General features: G+C 43.0%; 1 protein-coding gene across 2 annotated transcripts in view; it reads right to left on the bottom strand.

Annotated features, from left to right (window-relative positions):
- The window catches only part of LOC137625988 (dynein heavy chain, cytoplasmic-like), a 770344-nt gene that overhangs the window by 29648 nt on the left and 713191 nt on the right, over positions 1 to 27505 (bottom strand). For both annotated transcript variants that reach the window (XM_068357067.1, XM_068357068.1), the window contains 2 exons: positions 26953 to 27194; positions 26144 to 26357 (listed from right to left, as the gene is read on the bottom strand). In XM_068357067.1, the coding sequence (XP_068213168.1) occupies positions 26144 to 26357; positions 26953 to 27194 (456 nt within the window). The remainder of the gene's footprint in view (positions 1 to 26143; positions 26358 to 26952; positions 27195 to 27505) is intronic.

Genomic DNA, 27505 nt, shown 5'->3' with positions numbered 1-27505 from the left:
CTTAGAACGTTGTTCACCAGGTCCTCCGGGAATAGGTCCTGGACCCCAGAACGGGGCTTTAATGAGCTTGTTAGGCTCATGTCGGATAGTGGCCTCAGACAAAACATGTCTGCGGCAACGACGTCTGGCTGCTAGGAAGTTGTAAGCATCCAAGATTACGGTCTGTAAAAGAGATTTAGTCAAGACCTTGAAGATGGGCTCTTCCTCGTACATAAGGGAAAGCATTTCAGCCATTGTTCCGGAGTTGATGGTCCTGCTTAGCCTGGTCCGGGCTTCGAACTCGAGGCGGATTAGAGTCCGGAAGCCTAGGAAGACGCTCGCTGAACTGTGTGGAAGCACAGTCAGCGGCCAGTTTGCCTGTCGTGAAGGTGGCTGGAGCGTTATGCCAGCACTCGTGGTCTGATGGAAATAGGAGGGAGGTTAGGTCCGTCTCCGGCAGTTGCGGTAACGGCTTGTCCTCACTTATGGCTTGATGGGCAAGATCCATCATTTTAGTCATGCATGGAGTGGGAGTTTGCTCATCGACTAAAAACATTGTGTAGGAGCTTTTGCGAGGGGTAAGCATGGTGTTTACACACTCCCACTCATTCAGTGCTCGGACCCAAGTAGACTGGGCCTACTCTTTTGGGTAGATAATGGTCTCCTCAGGGACCTTATCTAGCCTAACGAGGGCTTCATCGGTCAGCGGGACGAAGCCGGGGAAGGGGAATGGGAGACCGGGAGGAAAGAATTCAAAGTCCTCAATAGGACGGGTGCCACAACCTTCAATAGTCAGCATGCCATCCGTATAGGGAGAGTGCAGAGCCATTCTCCACGGGTTATTCTTTGTGAAAGGCGGGAGCTTAGAGGCGTCCGGCATGACGTATTGTTGCTGTTGTGGCAACCCTTTCCGCATGAGGCTCTCCATAAGACCCTCTTGGGTCTGCAGTCTGTCTGTAAAGAAAGACATCATGGAACCGATTTGGCTCAGCAACTTATTAGAGAAGGCCTCTGGGTCGAAGGCCATCGGGGTAGGTATGGGGGCTGTCTGCACTCCCGGACCATGAGAGGAAGAGGAGGCGACAGCGGAGTCTTTTGGGACTCCGGAAGTGGAAGTCTTGCCTGACTTCGAGGATTTGGAAGGCCTGCGAGTCTTCAATAAAGATCTCCGCTGGGTTTTGACCTTAGGGACAACTGGATGTGGCCTGGTATCAGACCCGGGGTTCCCGGAGAAACCTTGAAAAGAAGAATGATTAGAAGAAGTGGAGAAAGTCGGACTAAGGAGAGGAATCTTAGCCCGGGACCCACCTGCCTCACCTACCTCCCTACCTGGTTCTGGCTCGTCGAGAGCCATAGGTTCCATGTCGAGGTTGATGGAGGCAACGTTGTCCACAATAGTGTCGTTAGTCTGATCTTGGTCCATGGGAATGCACAAGGTCGTGTTAATATCGGCAATGATGGAGTCCGCCACGTCCTTGGGGACCGCTGCCGAGGTTTTAGCGTTAGGGTAGATCAAGTTGCACCAGTCCTCGGACAAGACGTAAGGCTGCTTGGCCTTAACGTTGCGGGCAAAGCCGCCTACCCAGACCTTCAAGGTTGCCCGGGCCGAAGACTTAGAAGACTGAGAGATCTGAAAGAAATAGACCGTTACTAATGGTAGTGACTTCGAGGAAAGTGAAAGATCTCATAATCGATAAGGGACGATTCGATCAGAAATTGCAATATGAAATAGCAGGGAACTAAAGGTTAAACCCTGTATAAAATTAGATAGTAACGATAGGAATACTCACCGAGTCCGAGGAAAGGGTGGTAACCAACCTGTAGCAGACAAGGCAGTTGTCCGGATGCCATACAACCAGGTCGTCCATCTGAACACCACAGTTGGCATGCGACCTGCAGACATCGTGGCCGCAAGGTTGTTGGAGAACGGCTGCACAGGCTGTCATTCGGCAACGGACCATCTGTAATAATAAGGATACATAAGTATCTCTTATAAAGTTAATGTCCCGAGAAGGGACCCGGGGGATCCGGGTATCAAAATTAGGTTAGTATGCAACTGAGATATAGACTAAGAGTAACAATCCAAACAGTAACAGGAAGGAAAAACTTAGCCTATGTAATAATCTGAGTAACACCCAAGTCCGAATAGTTATGATCATTCGATAAGAGTATTGTCAAAGGCGAAAAATATACTATCCCGTCAGTATTGAGGAAGCATAGGATAATTGCAATAGGGTCGACATTATACCGCCTGACCCGGGAGACAGCTGTGGCGGACCCGGGGGACACAACCAGCCGTCGAGGTAGATAATCAAAATGGAGGGAGGGAGGAGCCAAGGGCCCCCTCGCCAACCACAAGAACCTTAACGAACCGAAATAAAAGTAATGACAAAACTCAATAAAATATTCTAAATTAAAAAAATCTAACGAGATTCCTCTAAGAAAAAGTGATTATCATAGGGGTCCCGTGGTGTGCGGGACGTAACGGAGGGAATCTCGTGAAGTAACCCATACCCAACCGAGTTACCCCCCCCCCCCCCGGCCGACCGATGGCCAATCAGAGCGGCGGGGGAAAAAAGGCTACGACAAGGCAATCAGAGCGGCGGGGGAAAAAAGGCTACGACAAGGCATGTGAGTGAATGAACTAGACTGAAACCACGGTGGATGTTCTCGGTACCAACTAGTGAGTCATAAGGTATCCTAGGAAGGGATGGTGTGAGGGGGAGGTACGAGAGGACTCGACCCGTAATGCCAAACCGCTCACACAACGTCTCGAGAGACGAGAGGAATCCCTGAATTGGAGATGAGGAAATGGGGGGGAAGGAGGCAACGAGAACTAGCCAATGAGGGGGCAGGAGGCGATCACGTGGATATGAGGGAGGACAGGAGTACCAATCTGACCGATGGAACCACGTAAGCAAAACGGAATGATCATTAACGGAACGGGCAATAAAATAATGTAAAATAATGTAAAATGATGTAACACATTGAACTGGTTTATAAGACATGCGTAACTTAAAATAAAATTAGTAAGAGAGGGACGCAAGGGAATGGCAGGGGGATAAATAACGGGCACCCTTCCAGAGCGCGGAGGAGTCGCGCTGGACAGGGATACTAACATAACTTCTACCTCAGGTAGATGCCGAACGGTAGGAAAACGAATAAAATAACCACTGCCCCGCGAGAGTCCCACTCAAACTAAGCGATAACTAGACTAGATGGTAATCGTAATAAATTATTAATAATATTAATATATATCAATAATATAATAATATAAACACTTAATGCAGTAGCGAAACCAACTAGACCGTGCCCGAGGCAGGCTTGCCAACCGAGTTCAAAACTATGATACGTAGTATAATATCATAAAAACATCAAAATAATACTCAAAAGCACAATGATGAGGTGTAATCGGTGAGAAAAACTCCAAAATAATGTTCGAAACGAAAAACAATCAGTATGGAAGACCAATTGTAATACGTTAAGAACGAGCGAAGGAGGTAGCAAGCCAGCAAGGGAGCCGCGCGCGGTCCGACAAAGAGGAAAAATTAAAAACCTCGAATAAAATTAAAAGTAATGGCAATGCTACCCCCAAAAGCTCAAAACTCATAGATCTGGTACTTAACTTAGATGGGGAGACCAAGGAATCCGACATCTGCACAAAGAAATGAGATAATCACCGAAAACACTGTAAACAAAAATCACAAGTGAACGAAAGCGGTGCTATATAAGGAGTGACGTCACTGGCGTGGGTTGGGTTGGTGGTAGTAGTGTTGAACGGCACCTCACTGTGGTGGGGGTTTTGAAGAGGAGATATCTAAATGGTGCGAGACCTCTGGTTGTGAATTATCACGCCCCAGTATATTATACCGACACCTTATATAGGTGAGCGAGCTGGGTTCAACCTGACATTCCTATGCAATTTTTTCTCTGGTAATATATAGCAGTTATATACCTTAAAAATGGTGCTAAAGGAGCATTTCACTGGGCGGCACAGGAGGAGCCCAGAAATGATGTTTTCAATTTAAAATAAATTTTTGAATATACTTACCCGGTGGATATATATGTAGCTAACAACTCCGACGGTCGACAGATTAAAAAAACTCGTGAGCGATCGCCGTGGTGGTTGCTGGATGTGACCACTAGCGCCGACTACCGACCAGGTACCGCATATATTTCCCCAAGAATTCAGTTTTCTCAGTCCGTAGGGTCTCCGGGTAAGTATATTCAAAAATTTATTTTAAATTGAAAATATAATTTTTAAATATTTAACTTAGCCGGTGGATATATATGTAGCTGATTCACACCCTTGGTGGAGGGTAGAGACCAGTATTAAAACATTAAAGGAATATAAGCTCAAGAGTTTTTGACAATTATCCAAAAAACAAACTTAAGTATATGTACCTGATAAGGAAGCTGACTCTGATGATTACTCTGCCTCATTAGTCCGCTATCCTTATGAAGCCCAGCGTTCCACTCAGGGTGCTGAAAGACTTCTAGGAGCTGTTATATTTAGGGTGAACACCCCTATAACAGGACCTCATCAATACCCTTGATCTGGGCGCTCTCAAGAAACAAGTTTGACCACCCGCCAAATCAAAAGATTCCGGAAGACTTCTTAAAATTAAAAGTTTCAAGAGAAGAAAAAGGATATTGGGATTAAGGGAATGTAGTGGTAGAACCTTCACCCACTACTGCACTCGCTGCTACGAATGGTCCCAACATGTAGCAGTCCTCATAAAGATTCTGGACATTTTTTAAATAATGTGAAGCGAACACAGATTTACTCCTCCAAAAGGTTGCGTCCATAATGCTTCTAACGGATCTATTTTGTTTGAACACTACTGAAGTTGCCACCGCTCTAACTTCATGAGTTTTAACCTTAAGCAATTTCAGGTCATTATCACTTAAATGAGTGAGCCCCTCTAATTAAAAGTCTAATAAAATATGATAACGCATTTTTCGACATAGGTAAAGAGGGCTTTTTAACTGAACACCATAAAGCCTCTGAATTACCTCGCAGCATTTTGGTTCTATTTAAATAAAATTTAAGAGCTCTTACGAGGCACAGGACTCTTTCAATTTCGTTCCCAATAATTTCAGATAGACTGGGAAGTTCAAACGATTTAGGCCATGGACGAGATGGTCGTTCATTTTTGGCTAAAAAGCCAAGTTGAAGCGAACATACTGCTTTATTAGAGCAGAAGCCGATATTTTTGCTGAAGGCATGTACTTCACTAACTCTCTTTGCGGTAGGCAAGCTCACTAAAAAGAGAGTTTTGAGTGTAAGATCTTTGAGTGAGGTTGAAATCAACAGCTCAAACCTTTCAGACATAAGGAACTTGAGGACCACGTCCAAATTCCAAGGAGGAGTAGTGATCTGACACTCCTTGGAAGTCTCAAAAGACTTGAGGAGGTCTTGAAGATCTTTATTATTAGACAGATCTAAATTTCTGTCTAAAAACTGAAGCTAACATGCTTCTGTAGCCTTAAATGGTTGAGGCAGAAAGGATGCGATCATTTCTGAGATAAAGTAGAAAGGATGCAATCTGTGCTACAGTGGTATTGGAAGAGGAAATAGAGGAGGACTTGCACCAGTCTCTAAATACCTCCCATTTAGATTGGTAGATCTTGATGGTAGAGGACCTTCTAGCCCTTGCGATCGCTCTAGCTGCCTCCTTCAAAAACCCTCGAGCTTTAGAGAGTCTTTCGATAGTCTGAAGGCAGTTAGACGAAGCGCGGGGAGACTTTGATGAAATCTTTTTACATGAGGTTGATGCAGGAGATCCATCCGTAACGGTAAACTTCTTGGAATGTCCACCAGCCATAGAAGTACCTCTGTTAACCATTCTCTCGACGGCCAGAGGGGAGCAACCAACGTCAACCTGGTCCCTTCGTGAGAGGTGAACTTCTGAAGAACCTTGTTAGGATCTTGAATGGTGGGAAGGCATAGATGTCTCGGTGAGACCAGTCCAGCAGGAAAGCGTCTATGTGGGCTGCCTCTGGATCTGGAACTGGAGAGCAGTAAGTTGGGAGCCTCTTTGTCAGGGAAGTCGCAAACAGATCTATGGTGGGTTGACCCCATGTCATCCATAGCTTCTCGCACACATTCTTGTGTGACGTCCACTCCGTGGAGATGACTTGTCCTCTTCTGCTGAGGCAGTCCGCTAAGACATTCATTTCTCCTTGCACGAACCTCGTCAAAAGAGAGATGTTTCTTGCCTTTGACCAAATGAGGAGGTCCCTTGCGGTGACGGAAAGGGAGTGAGAGCGAGTCCCTCCTTGTTTTGAGATATACGCTAAGGTCGTGGTATTGTCTGCATTCACCTGTACCACCTTGTTCTGAACCAGACTCTCGAAACTCTTTAAAGCTAGATGGACTGCCAGATGTTCCTTGCAGTTTATATGGAGTTTCTTCTGATCTGTGGACCAAAGACCCAAGCATTCCAGATTGTCCAGTGTCGGTCCCCAACCCAAATCCAATGCATCTGAATACAACACATGGTTTGGGTTCTTGATCGCAAGAGAAAGACCTTCTCGAAGTCTGATGTTGCTGTCCCACCAAGTCAGACATGTCTTGACTGAGTTGGAGATTGGAAGAGATCGTCTCTAAGCCCTTTTCCTTGTTCCAATGGTGGTTTGGGTGAAACTGGAGAGGGCGAAGGTTGAGTCTCCCCAGAGAGATAAACTGCTCCAGCGATGAAAGAGTTCCCACGAGGCTCATCCAAACTCTTACTGAGCAACTGCTTTTCTCTTGCAAGTGACGGACTTTTAGCAGAGCTTGTTCCATTCTTGTGGGAGACGGAAAAGCCCGAAAAACATCCCTAAATAAAGAATTGTCTGGGATGGAGTAAGTTGTGACTTTTCTACGTTCACTAGGAGACCTAACTCCTTGGTTAGGTCTAATGTCCATTTGAGGTTCTCCAGACAGCGATTTAATGAAGACGCCCTGATTAACCAGTCGTCCAAATAAAGGGAGGCTCTGATCCCTGACAAATGTAGAAAGCTTGCTACATTTCGCATGAGCCTTGTAAAAACAAGAGGAGCAGGGCTGAGGCCGAAGCACAGTGCTCGGAATTGGTACACTACTTTCCCGTACACAAACCTCAGATATTGTTGAAAGTTTGGATGAATCGGGATGTGGAAGTATGCATCCTGAAGGTCGAGAGAGACCATCCAGTCGCCTTCCCTTACTGCTGCCAAAACAGATTTGGTAGTCTCCATTGTGAACTTTGTCTTTACAATGAACACATTGAGTGCACTTACATCTTAAGTACTCCTGCAGTGAACGTGGCTGCCAGTTCATTGGAGCCATCCCTTATGGCCTTGTTCATGCATGACAATTTGTACAGTAATATCATTGTCCGCTGGAGACACCTTTTTACTTAAGGCTCCCAGGGACCAATCCAAAAAATTAAATACTTCGAACGCTCGAAAAACTCCTTTCAGGAGATGGTCTAGCTCTGAAGAAGACCATAAAATCTTGGAGAGTCTCATGGCTAGATGACGAGGAGAGTCAACTAGGCTTGAGAAGTCTCCCTGGGCAGAGGCAGGTACTCCCAAGCCGAGAACTTCTCCTGTGTCATACCAGACGCTCGAGCGAGAAGTTAATTTATGAGGAGGAAAAGCAAAAGCAGACTTTCCTAAACTTCTCCTGGATTCCAACCAGTCTCCCAGTAAGCGCATGGCTCTCTTGGAAGAACGAGAGAGAACTAACTTCGTATATGAAGGAGTCGAAGAAGTCATGCCAAGAGTAAACTCAGACGGCGGAGAACGTGCCACAGCCGTTACAAAATGAGTAGGAAAAATTTCCCTTAAGATATTCATAATTTTTTTAAAATCAAGGGATTAATGGACAACCCTAGGTTCCTCCTCTTCTGAATGAATCCCCAAAGGTACATTAGTTGAAAGAGGGTCATCAACTTCTTCTTCAGAAGGCACATCATCTGATAAATCTTAAGTCTTGCGAGAAGGAGATTTATATCCAGAATGACGTGAAGGTAAAGCCTGACAGGCTACATCAACTTGTATATGATTAGAAGTTAAAGTTGGAGGGTCGATGTCACGTTGTGACTGCAGAGAATGTTGTTCTACTACACGTCGTAACTGAAATGACTGACATTCAACGTCACGTAGTAACAGCGGTGACTACTGTTCGATGCCGTATCGTGACTTCAGTGACTGACGCTCGACGTCACGTCGTGTCTGCGGTGTCTGCCGCTCAACGTCACGTCGTGTCTGCGGTGACTTCAGCTCAACGTCACATCGTGCCAGCGGTGATTGACGTTCAAAGTCTTGGCGGGGACTGCAGTGACTGCTGATCAAAGTTACGACTCGACTTGAATGACTGTCGATCAAAGTTACGTCAAGATTTATGCTCTGCATCTCGTTTAACAGAAAAGCTGACACTAGGGGTAACGTCAGCGTGACGTAACAAATCTCGTTTAGAAGGTTGAGGACCTGAATCACGTTTTCCAGAACCGTGACGTACAGCAAGCAAAGGATCCTTTCGCACAGGAACAGGATCGTAAGCTTTCATTAAAGAAGAAAGCTTTAACTGCATATCTTGCAAAACACTTAACTTCGGATCAACCGCACTCGGAATAGATCGTGACGTCGGTAACTTCTGTACATGAACATCATCGCTATGAACGGGACTCTCATAATAAACGTCACGTCTGGAACGACCAGAAAGCAAAACGGGATCGTGACTTTCAGAATAGGCCTCCAGGGCCACAAAACTAGACGATAAAAGAGATCGCTTAATAGGAGAGTTATCCTCCGATGAGGGAATACGGTCTGGGCTGTCCCAATGCCTACAGCCAGGACGTTGATCTTGTTCTGAAGGAACTAATTTACGTTTCAACAGTCTCAAAACCTTACGCCAAGATTTAAGAAAAGAGTCATCGGAAGACGAGGAGAACTTAGTCTCTCCTGTCTCATGGTAAGGACGTGCTTGAGGAGCAACGTCTGATATCTTTGAGGGAAAGTCTGTTCGTTGATTAAAGCCTCTCGCTCCCTTTGGTCTTGTGACATTCCTTCTCCCAGGGGTTGGGGAGCTTGAAAGAGGTCTCGGACTGGGTAAGCGACAAGCACGAACAGACGAACCCTCCGCAACAGTGAACATGTTTTTTGCACTTTCTTCACTGACACTCGTATTTTTTAATAATTTCAAATTAGACATGAATAAAGCTGATTTCATACTGAAGCAAGCAATTCTCCCTTAAATCAAAAGGTTAGAATTGTGAAATATGTTGTATAATGTAAGCTCATTAGTACATAATGTATCACACATGCAAAAATTAATAAACATATACATATATATAATAAAATGGAAATATATAAAGTTAAAAATTATCAGTGACTTGGGAGGAGACTAAAAAACTAGATCGCTAAGGACTACATTTTCTATCTCTAACTGTACAGTGCCTTGGGATGAGAACAAAAACTAGAACGTGAAAGACTACGTTTTATCCTCTCTCTCTCTCTCTTTCTCTCTGTACAGACTTGGAACGAGAGTAAATAACTGAATCGAGAAGAACAACGATACTCACTCCCAAACTCCTTGTATAGAGACTTGAGACGAGAACAAAGATTTGGATCGTTCTCTCTCTCTCTTCAATGACACACGGTTCTTGTCACAAGAGTATTGGCTCATTTACTCTTCGTCAATAAAAGGTTATTTGATTAAAGAAAAATACTAAATGGACTAAGAAATGCAAAATAACATGTTCCTTTTAAAAAGTATTTAAAAAAAAAAAAAACTTCAGTTTGTAAGCAGAATAAACTAAACGTCAAAATCGATTAACTCTTCTGCAAAGTGACACCGCGATTCTCTTTCTATCATAACGATAGAGAGCAAACTGCGTAGCATAAATAAACTTAACGAAGTTCATCTTTGAAAACAACGAAGACTATTCAAAGAATAAATTTTAAAAGACAAAAAAATCACTTAAAATATTTTCTAAAAATATTAATCCCATCAATCTATAAAAATATAAAATATAAAAGTTGAATGGGCTCAACGTTACTTAACTTCCTTTTCCAAGTCAGTACTGCCTACAAAGGATAGGCATAGGTCGCTTATAAAAAATATAAAATTACTAAAAACTAAAAGCCTTTAACACACTTCCGTACACTGAAGGAAGGGTCGGCCATCTCTCTCTCTATGGAAAATCCAGAGAGAGATTAAAAAAAAAAAAAAAGGGGTAAAAATTTTTCTCTCCTTTCAAAAAGTTTCTATTGAAGATCTTATTGTTTGAGAATAATCCAACACGGCGAAAGCCATAAAACCATGAAAAAAGTACTTCACCAATTACAGTAGTTGAAAACTTTGAGGTTAAGCGCAAGCGGAACCAATGTTGTCATTTCAACCGACAGAGAAGAACTGAATCGACAGAGAATAACTGAATTCCTGGGGAAATATATGTGGTACCTGGCCGGCAGTCGGCGCTAGTGGTCACACCCAGCAACCACCACGGCGATCGCTCGTGAGTTTTTTTAATCTGTCGACCGTCGGAGACGTTAGCTACATATATATCCACCGGCTAAGTTAAATATTTAAAATAAACACATATATGCTTAAGGAACCCTTTCCACACTTGCTGCACTTTATGTATGGAGATGATTAGCACAAATCTACTTAGGGAACACATTTCACACTTGCTGTACTGAATATTCATAAATTAGCTCCTATCTACTTAAGGAAACCATTCTACACTTACAGCACTGAATGTAATTAAAAGATTAGCCCACGTCTACCTAACAAATATATTCCACACTTACTATACTGAATGCATGTAGATTAGCACATTTCTACTTAAGGAGCCCATTCCAAACTTACTGCACTGAATGTACATAGGAGATTAGCACATATCTACTTAAGGAACCCATTACTTGTTTGCTATACGGAATGTATGTTGAAGATTAGCACATATATACGTAAAGAATCCATTCCACTCTTCCTGCACTGAATGTACGTAGATTAGCACATACTGTATCTGCTTAAGGAATACATTCCACACTTGCTATGCTGAATATACATAGATTAGTACATATCTACACTTACTGCACTGGATGTACGTAGAAGATAAACACATATTTACTTTAGGAATCCAATTCACACTTAATGTACTGGATTTACATATCTACATAGAAGATTAGCACATATCTTCTTAAGGAACCAATTCCACACTTACTGTACTAATTGTACATAGGAGATTAGCACATATCTACTTCTAGAACCCATTCTACACTTACTGTACTGCCCTGAACTTATGTAGAAGATTAGTAAATAGCTACCCTAGGAACCCATTTAACATTAATTATCATTATTATTACAAGCTAGGCTTTAACCCAATTTCAACAAAAAAACAAAAAAAAAACAAGAGGAAGAGAAATAGGATAGAACAGCATGCCCAAGTGTACCCACAAGCAAGAGAACTCTAATCCAAGACAGTGGAAGACCATGGTACAGAGGCTATGGAACTACCCAAGACTAAAAAACAATGGTTTGATTTTGGAGTGTCCTTCTCCTAGAAGAGCTGTTTACCATGGCTAGAGTCTCTTCTACACTTACCAAGAGAAAAGTAGCCACTGTAAAATTACATTGCAGTTGTCAACCCCTTGAGTGAAGAAGAATTGTTTGGTAATCTCAGTGTTGCCAGATGTATGACAGAGGAGAATATGGTAAGAATAGGCGAGACTATTTGATGTATGTGTAGGCAAAGACAAAATGAGCTGTAACCAGAGAGAGGGGTCCAATGCAGTACTGTACTGTCTGACCAGTCAAAGTACTTAGCGGTAGTATATCAACGGGTGGCTGGTGTCCTGGCCAACCTATTACATACATAAAAAACAAAGGTTTTAAAGACCACTCATGAATAACAGAGGCAAGGGACAGTGTCATTGCCCTATAAAGCAGGACAATGACCTGGAGACTAACCACATATACATATGATCAGCATCCAAGCCCCCTCTTAACCCAAGCTAGGACCAAGGAGGGTCAGGCAATGGCTGACTCAGCATATAGACCTATAGGCTCCCCCAAACCTCCCATCCATAGTTCACAAGGATGGTGAGGTTGCAGCAATCAAAGGAACTAACGAGTTTGAGCGGGACTTGAGCCACAGTCTAGTGTCCACCAATCAGGGACGTTACCACACTGGCCACCACAACCGAATGTACAGTAGAAAGATGATTAGCACATATCTACTTAAGAGAATACATTTTACACTTGCTGTACTGAATGTGCAAAGAAAATTAGCACATATCCACGTAAGGAACCCATTCCACACTTTCTTTACTGAATATACGTAGAAGATTAGCTCATACAGGTAGTTGTCGACTTACCACTGTTTGACTTTACAACCACTTTTCACTGTGGACATCACAAGTATGTCGGAAACAGTACACTAATAGGACAAATATTCAGTAAAAAATATAGAAAATTTTTAATATCTGTCAAGTTCATATCATATGTCTGGTGATGTCATATTTCCAGCGGAAAGCGAGCATGTAATAGAGTGATTTCTTTCCAATAAGCTAATAATTAGTATTAGTATTCAAATTATCGAAATATCAAGAAACGATACAAAGTACTTTGTAGGTCTGTATCGGTTATAAATACTGTACTACTATTTGACTCTACGCTAGTTCTTTTTCATCTCTGATATTAGATCGATAATTAGCTATTGATGGTACACTTAATAGGACAAATATTTTCTTAGAAATATATTTTATTTTCATTATAAAATTAAATACTTTTGCTTGGTGTGCTAGTATTTTCTTTCATTTCTTGCAAGAAAAATGAAAAGAGTTTTACATGTTTCGCAAGTCATTCTTTGTCGAGTTCATGTCTCATGTCCTTGAGGTCATATTTCTGGCAGAAGGCATGCTAGCAAACCAAATTATTTCCTTTCAGTGTTTTACCGATTAATCTTATCATTCCCATTATTAAAAATCGAGTAACGATATCAAGTGTTTCAGCTGTCTGTATCAGTTATGAGAATACCATTACTTACCATAAATTTAGTAAAACAAGTCTGATGGCGTCATAATTATGCTGGAAGGCAAGTGGCAAATCAAGTGATTTCCCTTTGATGCGTTACTAAGTAATATTACAGTAGTATTCCCATAACCGAAACATCGAGTAATGATACAAAGAATTTCTAATTATGTCTAAAGAAATAGGAAGATTTAATTGTGAATTAAGTCAAAATACAGTATGGAGAGAGAGAGAGAGAGAGAGAGAGAGAGAGAGAGAGAGAGAGAGAGAGAGAGAGAGAGAGAGAGAGAGAGAGAGAGAGAGATAACTATATTCATATAGCAATATTGGCTATAAACAAACTGTATGGAAACTGATATCCTATAATATATTGGTGCTGATGTAATAGTCATTGCAAAGATATTTTGAATAAGTTAAAGAAAAATTATATAAAAATAATCCTTGTTATTTGTATGTGAGCATACTCGCAATGCAGCAGCGCTACCAATATCAGCTGATGAAAACCAAATGTAAAACAAGTCATTGTTGATTATTGGAGTACTCCCAAAATTGAAAAATATAATACAAACATGCTTTAATAAACCAAAATTAACCACAATAATGTTTAATGAAATATGAAGGCTTAGTAATGAACTAAAAATTAAATACTGTTTGAAGCTTAAAAAATGAACTACCTGTACACACAAACAGAAAGAGAGAGAATATATTTGTATGATAACCAATAATAATGGCTATAAACGAACTGTATGAACACAAAGATATCCTGTAACATAATGGTGCAGATGTGATGTTCATCATGAAGTTATTTCGCATAAGTTAACTTAGATGTCAGGATGCCAGATAACTCATAATCAATCAATTGCATAAGTTGAGAAATTATATACACAATAAACCATGTTATTCATATGCGAGTAGTCTCTCGATACAGTAGCGGGACCTTCAGATCAGCTGATTGCAACCAAAGTTAATAAAAAAAAAGTTGGTAAGTGTCAATTGTTAAAATGCTTCTGAAATTGAAAAATTGAATACAAAACTGCTTTAATAAAGCATAAGATAAAAAAAATGAAATGATATACAGTAATAAAATAGTGATAAAATATGACTTAGATAATTACAAAATCATGATGCAGTATATCTATGGAAGTTTCACTTTTTAACTTTGACGTATGTCCAGATCGACTCTGTCCCTATCTTGGTCGTAAGTCGACAACAACCTGGATTTACTTAAGGAAACCATTGCAAACTTTCTGAACTAAAACGGATTTTGAGCGAACGAAAAATCTATTTTTGGGTGAGATAGCCATGATGTCCTGATGGAAGGTTCCTTCAGTAGCTTCCTTGGGTATATTTGACTACAGGGATATTCTCAGAGAATTAGACTAAAGGTTGTCACAGAATTCTAACTTCTGGTGCGAGTACCCTAAAGGTTTCCCTCTAGGATATCGTATATCAACAGGGGACGCATGTATTGACACGCCATATAGCTATCTGCACCCCATATAGAGTTAACACTTCGATATGGAAAGGTGGAGAATAACTGGGAAGCCGTTCCACAGTTACACTCGTCCGTGGCTGCTTTTGGTACTCGAAACGTAAACAAACAGGCGCCATTGCTAAATGACGTCACGTCCGTCCTCATCCTGAGGCCAGCTTCTTGCTAATCTCCATGATACAGCAGAACAGGACGGGGCCTGAAAGGCTGGACTAGAATAGACGGGAGGGTCCATCAGGACGTCATGGCTATCTCACCAAAAAATAGATTTTTCGCTTCGCTCAAAATCTGTTTTTTGGGCTCAAGCCATGACGTCCTGATGGAAGTGTACCAGAGAATTAATGTTTCGTGGAAGTTTTCCCCTTTTTATACAAGTGCCAAGGGCTTCGAATAGAGGTATGTAAAGTGTCCTCGCTAGAGTTTCCGTGGGGATCCAGCTTCCTGACCCCCTAGCAGAGAAGTCCCGGTGGACCATACCAATATCTCGAAGTGATCATTGAAGGGCTACTCACCCTGCGGAGAGTTCGTGCAGGACTGGGAGACAAGACAGAAGGTTAGTATTCGGGTAGGAACAATATCAAGCATAGGTAAGTGATAAAAAATCACTACGCTCCTTGGAGGAGAGATCAATCTGGTCTCGAAGGCAGGACGAAGGTAAGTATTCGGGTAGCAATATTACACAGCATGGGTGAGTATATAATACAAGTAAATTTATATTATTCTTCTCATTCAAAAGGAAGGGGTTAAATGAAACTATGACAATCATATATTTCATAATAAATAATAGGAGCGGAGAGAGACGCACATGTAATAAAATAGACATTTTATTTCATAGATTGCAGATTATTGTGATAACAATTGCAATAATAAGTGTAAAGTTAATTTACAATAATAGAGAATAATATACATAGAAAACAAAAGACTTCAATCTTGAATCTGAAAGAAATTTGACTTTTAGAAACACAAGTTCCAGAGGAACGTCAGTCTTTATCAAATAAAAACACATCATGCCCTAGAGCATGTGGCACTCATGTGAAGTCTATGACATTTCACCTTGATAAGAACAGTCTATTAGAAACACTAAGTGTCCATGAAATCACTATGTATCACAAGAGGGTCAACACAGGCACCCGTAGAGTTAAAGTCCCAAGTAACTCACTGTTCTATGCAGAGTTAAACGGCAGGTTTCATAACACTACCTGCGGCTACCACGAAATGTTTAACTTCATGCACTTGCTTCGCATAGTGCTTGAAGAAAACGCGCGACGATTTCCACCCTGTGAAGCTCTTGAGGCTTTCGGAATCCATGCTCTGGAAGAAATTCAGAGAAGACGCGACTTTTCTAGGATCATGACCTGCGGGTGTACTGTCAGGATCCGCTCTGCGAATGAAGTAGGTGATTTTCGCTCTTAGTTGTTTCAGTGACAGGTCACCACCCGATGTTTCTCCTTTGAAGAGTTGTCCTCCACCGAAGTCTGAAGTTCTTCGAAGATAGACCTTAAGACTTTCCACTGGGCATAGAGAGACATCTTCCTTCAGGGGGCAGATTCTCCAAGGGCCCCATCTCTTGGTGGGTAGTTCATTCTTTGCGAGAAACGTCGGATCAGGGAAGAGGGTAAGTTCTCCTGTATCTGCGAACAGGATATGACCCTCGTCTCTTGACAATGCCACTATTTTGCTGACTCGGGCTCCCGAGGCGAGAGCAAAAAGGAAGATAACTTTTTGAGTCAGGTCTTTTAGAGGGCACGAATCGTTGTCCAGGTTAGAGGCAAAATGGAGCACCTTGTCCAGGGACCAGGAGATAGGTTTTGGCGGAGGTGCTCGGCGTAGTATAGCGCATGCCTTTGGTAGTTTATTGAAGATATCACTGGACAGATCAATCTGGAAAGCATACAGTAGTGGTCTAGTCAAAGCCGATTTGCAGGTGGAAATCGTGTTGGCTGCTAAGCCTTGTCCATGAAGGTGAATGAAGAAGGACATGCAAAAATCAATGGTGATTTCCGTAGCCTTTTTGGCTTTGACGAACGAGACCCACTTTCTCCAGGAAGATTCGTATTGCCGTCGTGTGGATTCAGTCTTGTATTCCTCGAGGAAGTCTAGACTTTTCTTTGAGATTCCAAACCTTTTCTTTGCGGCTAAGGAGAGAAAATCATGAGATGAAGGTCCCTGACTTTCAGTGATGAAGCGAAGACAGTCGACTTCTGTACTTGTTGAGAGAGAATTGGGCCCAGTAGGGGGATCAGCGTGGGCTGCAGCTCCAGGACCAGAGGGTACCAATTGCTCAGGGGCCACTTGGGAGCCACTAGGGCCGCTGTCTCTTTGAAGGTTCTCAGTTTGGAGAGGACTTTCAGCAGAAGGTTGGGGGGAGGGAACAGGTATATCCTGGACCATCTGTTCCAATCCAGTGACATGGCATCCACTGCTTTTGCCTTGGGGTCCTCGTACGGGGCCACATATCGAGGAAGTTGATTGTTGTCGCTCGTTGCGAAGAAATCGATCTGAAGTTCCGGGACTTGGTGAGAGATGAAGGAGAATGATCTTGCGTCTAGAGACCATTCTGACTCTATTGGGCTTGTCCGTGATAGAGCGTCCGCCGTCACGTTGCGGAATCCTTGTAGGTGAACTGCAGACAGGTGCCATTTCTTCTTTTCTGCCAGACGAAAGATCGGAAGAAGTACCTGATTTATCTGGGGAGATCTCGAGCCCTGACGATTGAGACATCTGACTACCACCGAGTTGTCCAGAGTCAGACGGATGTGGATCGAGGGAGGCGGGGAGAGTTTCTTCAGGGTGAGAAGAACCGCCATGGCCTCCAAGATGTTGATGTGAAACGTCTTGAATAGGGGAGACCATGTTCCCTGAACCTGTCGTTGATGGGAGTGACCTCCCCAACCCTTCAGTGAAGCGTCCGTGTGGATGTTGATCGATGGAGGCGGGTGCTGAAGAGGAATGGACCTTTTCAGGGCCTTTGCTTCTGACCACGGCTTTAATAGTAAGCGAAGTCTGTTTGGAAGCCGTCTCTTGAGGTCTCTTCGAGCGATGGATGCGAAACGTCTCCAGACTCCCGCGGCATCCTTTAGCTGTGAGCGAAGCACTGGGTTTGTCACAGAGGCGAACTGTAGAGAGCCAAGAACTTGTTCCTGCTGCCGTCTTGAGATCCGTTTGGATTTCAGCAGTCTTCTGACAGACCCTGCTATTTCCTTCCTTTTCTTCTGCGGGATGGAAAGGCGGTGTGACTGAAGATCCCAATGGATTCCCAACCATTGGAACTTCTGAGCTGGAGAGAGGCGAGATTTCTCGGTGTTTATCTTGAATCCCAGATGCTCTAGGAACTGGGTGACTTTGTTGCAGGCTCTTACACAATCTTCGGGCGATGTCGCCCAGACCAGCAAGTCGTCTAGGTAGGCCATCACTTGGACGCCGCGAAGGTGGAGCTGTTGGACGATGGCGTCTGCCAGCTTGGTGAAGATCCGTGGAGCCACGTTGAGCCCGAAGGGCATGGCCCTGAAGGCGTAACTTTTCCTTTGGAGTCGAAATCCTAGGTAAGAAGAAGCGTGATGATTCATTGGAACGTGCCAGTAGGCATCCGCCAGGTCTATGGAGACCATGTAGGCCCCTTGAGGCAGAAGGGTCCTTATTTGTTGGAGAGTCAGCATCTTGAACTTGTTGTTCGCAATGAACTTGTTGAGAGGGGATAAGTCTAGAATGACTCTGAGTTTGTCGGAGTCCTTCTTGGGAACGCAAAATAGTCTCCCTTGGAACCTGGTTGACTTTTCCCTCCTGATCACCTTCTTGTTCAAGAGTTCTAGGACATATTCTTCTAGGAGGGGGGTTGACTGTTGAAATAATTGCTGGAAGGCTAGGGGTGGTTGCGTCCAGCTCCAGCCTAGTCCCTTCTTGACGATGCTGTGCGCCCAGGGATCGAAGGTCCAACGATCCTGGAATTGGTGGAGTCTTCCTCCCACCGGAAGCACTTCATTGCTTCTGGTGTCCCGAGGGTTTGCCACCTCGGCCGCTAGCTCCCTTTCCACCTCTGCCTCTGGAGGGGCGGCGAGACGAATCTCTGCCGGAACCTCTGTTTGAGCCCCTACCTCTGGGACGAAAGTTAGTAGCCTGTTGCTCAAATGCAGGGGTAAAGACCGGTGACTGCGACACCACCAGTTGAGGGACCAACTGAAAGGTCTGCTGTGGCTGTGCGGCCACTTGGGGAGTAGCGGAACCCGGAAACTGCCGTCTCTGTTGATGTTGCTGGGGTTTCGGTTTCTGAGACTTCCTCTTAGGTTGAGGGCCATCTTCCTGAGAGGTTTTCCTTTTTCTCGACATGCCCCACTTGTGGAGAAGGTTCCTGTTCTCCGTGGCGGCCTTGTCTGCAATCTCTTTCACCAGGGAGGAGGTTAAGAGATATTTACCCCAGATATTGGAGGAAATCAGCCTCCGGGGTTCGTGTTTTACCGTCGCGCTGGCAAACACGAATTCACGACAGGCTCTGCGAGCCTTAGTGAAGCTATACAGGTCCTTAGTCACCGTTGCCAAGTGTGTTTTGGCTAGGACCATGTAAAAGTCCGGGACTCTAGTGTCCCCGGCCATAAGTTCAAGCTGTACCTGGAGGGACAGCGATGCGGCAAGCCTCTCCTTCGTATCCTGTTCCCTACGAAGGAGGTGATCATTTAGCCTTGGGAGGTCCTCATTGAACTGATGACCGGCTACGTCAGGCTCTAACTTCCCCACCGTGAAGGTTGACTGGACGTCTTTCCAGTGCCTATTATCGGGAGGAACGGTAAGGGAGAAGGGTCTGCACTCCTCCAGTGCAGGGCAAGGTTCCCCTTCCTCCACTGCCTTTAAGACCGCTGTGAAGGCCTTTTCGATAAAGGAGAAAGTCGCAGCATTCGGCTTAACAAAGGTTGGGTGCTTCTTACTGAGTGCTGGCATCTTGTAGTTGGTGAAACCCCTACTCTTCACAGCACTGGCTAGCATAGCCTGGGCCTTCGCGAGATCGAACAGGATTACTTCCTTCGGTTCGGTCTCTTCCTTTGAGGCTGGTTCGGACCTGAGCCGGACGTAACAGTCCGGATAAGCCTCGAAGTTCGGGAAGAATTCCACTTCTTCCAACAAGATAGAGCCAACCTTCTCACTGATGAAGATCTTACCAGTCGTGATCGGCATATGCTCGGCATATCTCCATGGGTTAGTATCCGAGCAAGCGGGGAGGTCCTTAACCGAAATCCGTTTCGGTTGTTTAAGGTTGACTAGGGTAGACCGGAATTGCTCCTGGGTCTCTCGAAGTTTTCTTTCCTTGAGGGCTTCAAGCATCTTGAAGACATCCTGAGTGCCCGATGGAAGAGGGTCCGGGGTGGCGGAAGTCGAAGGAACAGGTTCCTCGGACGGTGCAGGAGTCGCTGCGGGAGTAAGAGTGGGAGCGACCTCGGACTCCGAATCAGGATATTCCACCTGATCTTCCTCATAGTCGAGCTCCACGCACATGAGGTTCTTCTCCGTCTCTTCCGACACCACCGACATACGTTCCACGTTATCGGAATCCAAGTGGCACTCATGCATGGACTGGGCCATGACGATATCAGGTTCCACCACGAGCTGGACGGTGGGGATCTGATCACTGGGGATCACAGAGTCTTTTGATGCCTTTGGAAACAGCAAGGCCCTCAAATCTTCGCTGGCGAGGTACGGTCCAGTGGCGTTCTTCTGGAAGCCACGCACCCACTTGCGTAGCTTTTCTCGAGCGTTGTCCCTTGCCTCCGCTGAAGGAGGATCGTCGAACGCCACGGCCAAACGACTCTTGCAGACTGTACAGTGCTGCGGGTCCCAGTATTTCAGGTCGCCTCTCTTGGCGGCGCAGGGGGCGTGGGTCCGGCACGCCTTGTGCCCGTATTAGTCCGGGCGCTTCACTCCACAGAAGTTGCTTTTGCACTTCATATACTCCTCCTGTAAAAGAAAGAGATCATGAGTACATGGAAGGCATAAGAATGACTTACATTACTCTAAAATTAAGATAACTTAATCTAAATTTTTAAGCATTAAAATAATTCATAGGGTATTATAATGCTTGAGAGTAGTGAGCGGGAAAGGAAGTAGATAGACACATACTTGTGAATCCCGCCCAGTCGGTTGCCGTAACCTTATCAGTAGGCAATTTCTTTTGTGGCCGAAGGTCACAAAACGGAAATCCATATGGATAAGCCGTGGTGAGTAGAAGCTAAGCCTCTAACAGAAATTGCCCGTGAGGTGTAGCTGGGACTGAGACCACTCAGATCCCTGGGTAGAAGGGGAATAGAAGAACCCCTTATTAGATATAGGTTCCGGCAATCGGCCGCACTAAGACACACAGAGTATGCTGGAATATTGTAATGTGCAAGCAGACAGCACAGCCACAATTTTAGATGGTAAGACAATACCCATACATGGAAGTGGCTAAGCCATCTGGCTGCAGTATGTTGGCTGTCGGCAGGTATGAGAAGGGGTGCATGTCCCTTAACGTCTCCAGGGGGTTCCGGCAGACCGACGGCACTCCGGAGGCCGGTCCTGCAGGGTGGAAGGCATCAAGACAGACACATTGAGTATCTAAATTATAATACCATCGTGGCGATCGCCGGCACAGCGGCGGGTCGCCGACAAGAGGCGGGGGATCCGACGTCTTAGAGGGGGAGGGCATCTTATGAAAGAATGTCACCAGAGGCAAGGCGGTATCGCCGGCGGTGGAGGCGGAAAGGGACCTGCACCAGGATAGATGGAGGGAAAGGTAAGGAGGGATGGAAGGGGTAAGATCACATACCCCTCCGGCATCCCTCCGGAGAGAGTGCCCTCATGATAGGAGTAGATACTCCTAGCATCCGGCGGCAGGGGGCCGGCAGTCGGCCGGGTGCCTGGGGTAACCCAAGGGAGGGTTAGAGGGCACTCAAGAGGGGGAAACCCGCGCCGGCCGGACCGCTGCCGGCAACTATCCCCATAGAACGCTATGAAGGGTATGTGTACCAGAGCGGCCAGCTCAGCAGGAGAACAGGTTAGCCCTACCACTCCACCCAAGGGAGGAGTTGTAGGACTAAGGACAGATGTGTATAGGCAAGATTACACCAAAGGGATAGGTGGGGAGGGAGAAGATGAGGGGTCTTTCAATAGGGGAGACTCTGTACAAGAACAGCCACCAAGGAGAGGGAGAACGCTCCCTAACCTAGGTTAGGTAACCAGAATGAGAATGGTACAGGAGTACTGTCTCAAACTATAAAAGCACAGAATCAACCCCCAGAGCTTAACCTAGAGAAGGAGGGTTAACTCTTAGGCTAGGTAAGCTGAAAGACACATCGCAAGTTGCAGGGAGGAGGGAGTAACCCAACCAAGTGAAACTGAGGAAGGGCAGAGCCGTTCCTTATTTCTCAGTCACGACCCTAAGGGGGGATCATTCCCTTAGGGTAGACAGAGAAGCGATAAATACTCTGTTTGTAGACAAGATTCCTCTATATAGAAGGGGAAGCAGGCCCACACAGAGGGAATGCCTGCAGGCAGGGGATTAAGGGGCATATAGGGGTTCCTACATTTAGGTTAGGGTGGAAAGATACGCAATCAACCCGGTCCCCTATATGGTCCCCGAAGGCGAAAACACTTACATCACAGTTAACAGTATGTTTAATAATGCCACAATCTTCATAACTTAACCTAGGAACACTGGTATATATCATGCATGAACACAAGCACTAGGCTATCCAGCCTAGGGGCTAAGCAAGCTATCTAGAATGAGGTCGAACGGCGACGAGTCAGATGAGCGCTAAAACACGATATAAGTAATTCCTAGCTATGAAGACTAAATAACTAATAATATTAATTAGTTCAGAGACCGGATAAGGCTGTTCTGGCTAACTAAATAAAGCATGCAAATGAACAGCGACGCCATAAAATGGCGCGTCCGGGATCGGCACAGCTCTGCCACAAAACACAATATTTTACGAAAAGTAGAAGTTACTTTACGGCAAGAGCTTATTTAAACAATACTGGGACCTGGTACTCAACTTTCCAGAAGGCGGCGAGGCTGAAGGTAACGACATAAAGGCGATGTAAGAAGATGAAAATCGCACACAAGGGAAATCCGACCAAAGCAAGGAGCTACAGGTTGAAAGATGGGGACGGACGTGACGTCATTTAGCAATGGCGCCCGTTTGTTTATGTTTCAAGTACCAAAAGCAGCCAAGGACGAGTGTAACTGTGGAACGGCTCCCCAGTTATTCTCCACCTTTCCATATCGAAGTGTTAACTCTATATGGGGTGCAGATAGCTATGTGGCGTGTCAATACATGCGTCCCCTGTTGATATACGATATCCTAGAGGGAAACCTTTAGGGTACTCGCACCAGAAGTTAGAATTCTGTGATAACCTTTAGTTTAATTCTCTGGGAATATCCCTGTAGTCAAATATACCCAAGGAAGCTACTGAAGGAACCTTCCATCAGGACGTCATGGCTTGAGCCCAAAAATGTACGTAGAATAAAAGCACAAATATACTTTAGGAACTCATTGCACACCACCTGTACTGAACATACATATAAGATTAGCAAATATCTACTTAAGGACCCCATTCCACAATTATTGTACTGAATGTAGGAAGAAGATTAGCATATATATACTTAAGGAATCCATTCCACACTTACTGTACTGAATGTACATAGAAGATCAGTACATATCTACTTAAGGAACACATTCCACACTTGCTGTACTGAATGTACATAGAAGATTAGCCAATATCTACTTAAGGCACCTAACCCACACTTACTGAACTGAATGTATGTAGATCACTACATATCTACTTAAGGAACCCATTCCAAGCTCACTGTATTGAATGTAAATTGAAGATTAGCAAATATCTACTCAGGGAACCCATTCCACACTTCCTGACCTGAATGTAGGAAAGAAGATTAACACTTATCTACTTAAGGAACCCATTCCACACTACCTGTACTGAAAGTACATAGCAGATTTGCACATATTTACTTAAGGAATACATTCCATACTTACTGTACTGATGTAGAAGATTAGCATGTCTACTTAAGGAAATCATTCCACACTTACTGTACTGAATATGTGTAGAATATTAGCATATATCTACATATGGAGCCCTTTCCACACTTACTGTACGGAATGTATGTAGAAGATCAGCACATATCTACTTAAGGAACCTATTCCCCACTTACTTTGCATCAATTCCATCCCCTGAATGTAGATCTGGGGTCGGTGAATCCCTTAACAGAGATTTATCTATAATTAGTGCATAGTGCAAATTATGGGGTTTGAAGCTGAATCCTAACAAAACTCAAAGTATGATTGTAAGTAGGTCAAGGACGGTGGCTCCTCAATATCCGGATCTCAGTATTGATAATGTTTCTTTAAATTTGTATGACTCTTTTAAAATTTCAGGAGTGATTCTTGACAGCAAATTTACTGTTGAGAAACACATTAAGTCTCTTACTGTTGAGAAACACATTAAGTCTCTTACTGTTGAGAAACACATTAAGTATCTTTCTTCTTTAATTGCACAAAAAATTGGCTTATCAAGAAAGTTTTTTAAGATTTTCGGTGATCAATCTATTCTGAAGAAGTGTTTTAATTCTTTAATTCTACCTTGTTTAGAGTATTGTTTTCCTGTCCGGTGTTCAGCTGCTGACTCTCATCTTAATTTGTTGGACAGAAACTTACGGTCTATTAAATTTCTTATTCCTGATCTAGATATTAATCTTTGGCACCGTCGTTCAATTAGTTCATTATGCATGTTGCATAAGACTTTTCATAACTCTGACCATCCTTTACATTCAGATCTCCCTGGACAATTCTATTCTGTTCGTAATACTAGGTAGGCAGTTAATTCTAATAGCCAGGTCTTCTCCATCATGAGGCTCAATACTACACAATATTCTAGAAGTTTTATTCCTGCTGTTACCAAGTTGTGGAATGATCTTTCTAATCGGATAGTTGAATCAGTAGAACTTCAAAAGTTCAAAGTTGGAGCAAATGTTTTTATGTTGACTAGGCTGACATGAGTCTTTTTCATAGTTTATATGACATAACTGTTTTTGACGTTTTTAATAGTTTACAGTATGTAGGATAAATCTGTTTTTGACATTGTTAATAATTTATATAGGACATATCTGTTTTGAAGTTGTTACTGTTTTTAGATTGATTTATTGTTAACTTGTTCTCATCATTTATTTATTTCCTTATTTCCTTTCCTCACTGGGCTATTTTTCCCTATTGGAGCCCTTGGGCTTATAGAATCTTGCTTTTCCAACTAGGGTTGTAGCTTGACTAATAATAATAAAAATAATAATAATAATAATAACAATAATAATACAGGCAGTCCTTAAAGTACGAAATATTAAATTTGCGTACTTTCAGATGTACAAACACAAATTACCGCAAGTAAAAAATATGTTCAAACTACGTGGAGTAATAATTTTGGAAATTTGCACCACTCACAACCGAGTCCTGATGCAGCCGCTGCTACCCATTCAAAATCTATTGTGTTTGCTATTGTGATATTTATAGCTGTTTGTGTATTACCTCGGCTTTATTTTTTACTTATTTCTGTAAATCACAATAACGATAACTATGGCTGGTGAGCAGATCGCTAGTGGTAGTGCAATGAAGCGCAAGAATAGTGGCAATAGTGCTAATAGTTAGAAGAAATGTTAAGCCATTTTAATGGAAATGAAAGTAGCCATTAACAAGCAGAGCAAAGAAGGCAAATATTGCACATGTATATCAAATACATAGTTCAACAATTGGAACAACTTGTAAGACAACAAAGAATTATCCGATCTTGGCAAATCATCCACAGGTATTGGTTAACTCGCCTTTCTTCATCATATCTTGGTTACCACACGAAAATAGTTTAAAAATGTAATTTACAGTATAGCATTGCTTTTTATTTAATATCTACAGTACAATGCATTGTACTACTGTATACATTTTACTTCATTATGTGATCTACAGAGAGAGAGAGAGAGAGAGAGAGAGAGAGAGAGAGAGAGAGAGAGAGAGAGAGAGAGAGAGAGAGAGAGAGAGAGAGAGAGAGAGAATGTGTGTATGTGTGTGCCGCACTCGTCACCTCATCGGCGTATTCGTCAGTCGTGACGAACCGTAACAAATATTCAAATAAATAATCATCTGCATTATATTTAACACTACTAAAGCATTCACGAAGTAGATAAACACAGTTAAGTTTTTAGCAATGAATTTGGTAACGAAACTGTAAAATAAACTTCTGTACATTTATTTTAAGTGTAATGTAAACAAACACAGTAGTATCTACACGAACGTAGTACAGTACGTGTGAATGGCTATTTGTATGTTTTTCTTTTGATAACATACTTTACAGTAATACATATATTAATGCAAGGTAATAAAGCAAGTCAATCCTCATTTGTAATCACCTGAGGCTGATTTTATATGAAAGGGGACTATTTGTTGACTTCTGAAAGTCATGAGCATTTAAGTTAGACTACGCATATCCTAGGCCAAATTTAATTCTAGGGGTATGATAACAATTTACGAACAATTCAAGCTACGATCGGCTTCTCGATACCTATTGTGATTGTTGGTTGAGGACTGTCAGTATTGTATATACATAGAAGATTAGCACATATCTACTTAGGGAACCGTTTCCACACTTACCGTACTGAATGTACGTAGAAGATTAGCACGAATGCCGGGCGGAGGCTCAAACACAAAGACTCTTCCCGCTCGCAAAAGGTTCACTGGCAAACGAGGTGTAATCTCCATGGTGAGGAATAGCCTGAACTGAGGATGGGGATGGTGGGAATGCAACTTCTTTTCTAACTGCACCAGCCACGATGGAGCCAAATGAACGTTCTTCAGCATGACCCACCTGAAGGCAGAAAACAAGCATGTAAATTATTATTATCATTATTATTAGGTAAGCTACAACCCTAGTTGGAAAAGTGGGATGCTATAACTTCAAGGGCTCCAACAGGGAAAATTAGCCCAATGATGAAGGGAAATAAATAACTAAAAGAGAAGTAATGAACAATTGAAAAATAAAATGTCCCCAATTGCAACTCAAGTTCGTGAAAAGCGAGGTATGCTGCACTAGTTATTGGTTTTTGTTCTTGAATTGCACACAAACCATTTTAACATAATACAGTCTATACATCCAAGATATAAGAGGAAATCTGCAAATTAAAACTTACAAGACTGGTACTCCAGTAGAATAACTAATATTTTTCTAGTTCCACTCATTCTTTGCTATTGGCTTTTAAATTATATTAATTTTGCATAAATTATTTATTTGGAATAACAAAATTTCTAGAAATCTGGGTGAAAACTTCTTCCTTGCTATTGGTTTCCTCATTAGCTTGATTCTGCATATTTTTTTTTTATTTGGATTAACAAAATGTCTAGAAACCTGGGTAAAAAAACATGTAAGATATTTCACCAAAAATCAAATGATATGCTTAACAAACCTTCCAGTCTTGACAGCAGAATTAATAGCCTTGTCAGCCTCACTGAAGCCCTCAGCAGAACCAATAGCAATGGAAGTCATAGGTTTGTTCAGTTGGGCAGCCAAGTCGTCAACTCTGGCAGACGCATCGAAGCCTTGAACAGCACACATGAGTATTGGGGTGTTTCCTTTCACTTCTGTTTCGACAACATTTGACAAGTCGACCTCACGTTCCCCCTCAGCCATGAATCCGTCTCCAAGAACCTAAAGTATATATAAATTACATAACATGAATATAATTCATACCTTATAATATACATCAAAATGTAAACCTATCAAAATATTCAGATAATCAACTATGATATACAATTATGATAATCAACTATGATATACAAAGTGCAAATGCTACATTTACTACGGCTGAGAATCACAAGAATACAGACAAGCTTTTAGGTATTAACAGAAATAATTATGTAGGTTAGCCTACATAGAATCAATATGCAGATCCAACAAAATTACAGTATCTTCAAAGACACAAAAGAAATCACTACTACAATAATTTTCTAAGAGCTTTT

This window comes from Palaemon carinicauda, chromosome 33, assembly GCF_036898095.1.
Source record: "Palaemon carinicauda isolate YSFRI2023 chromosome 33, ASM3689809v2, whole genome shotgun sequence".
Taxonomy (NCBI): domain Eukaryota; kingdom Metazoa; phylum Arthropoda; class Malacostraca; order Decapoda; family Palaemonidae; genus Palaemon; species Palaemon carinicauda.
The sequence above is the reverse complement of the archived record's forward strand: the minus strand, read 5'-3'. Positions and strand labels throughout refer to the sequence as shown.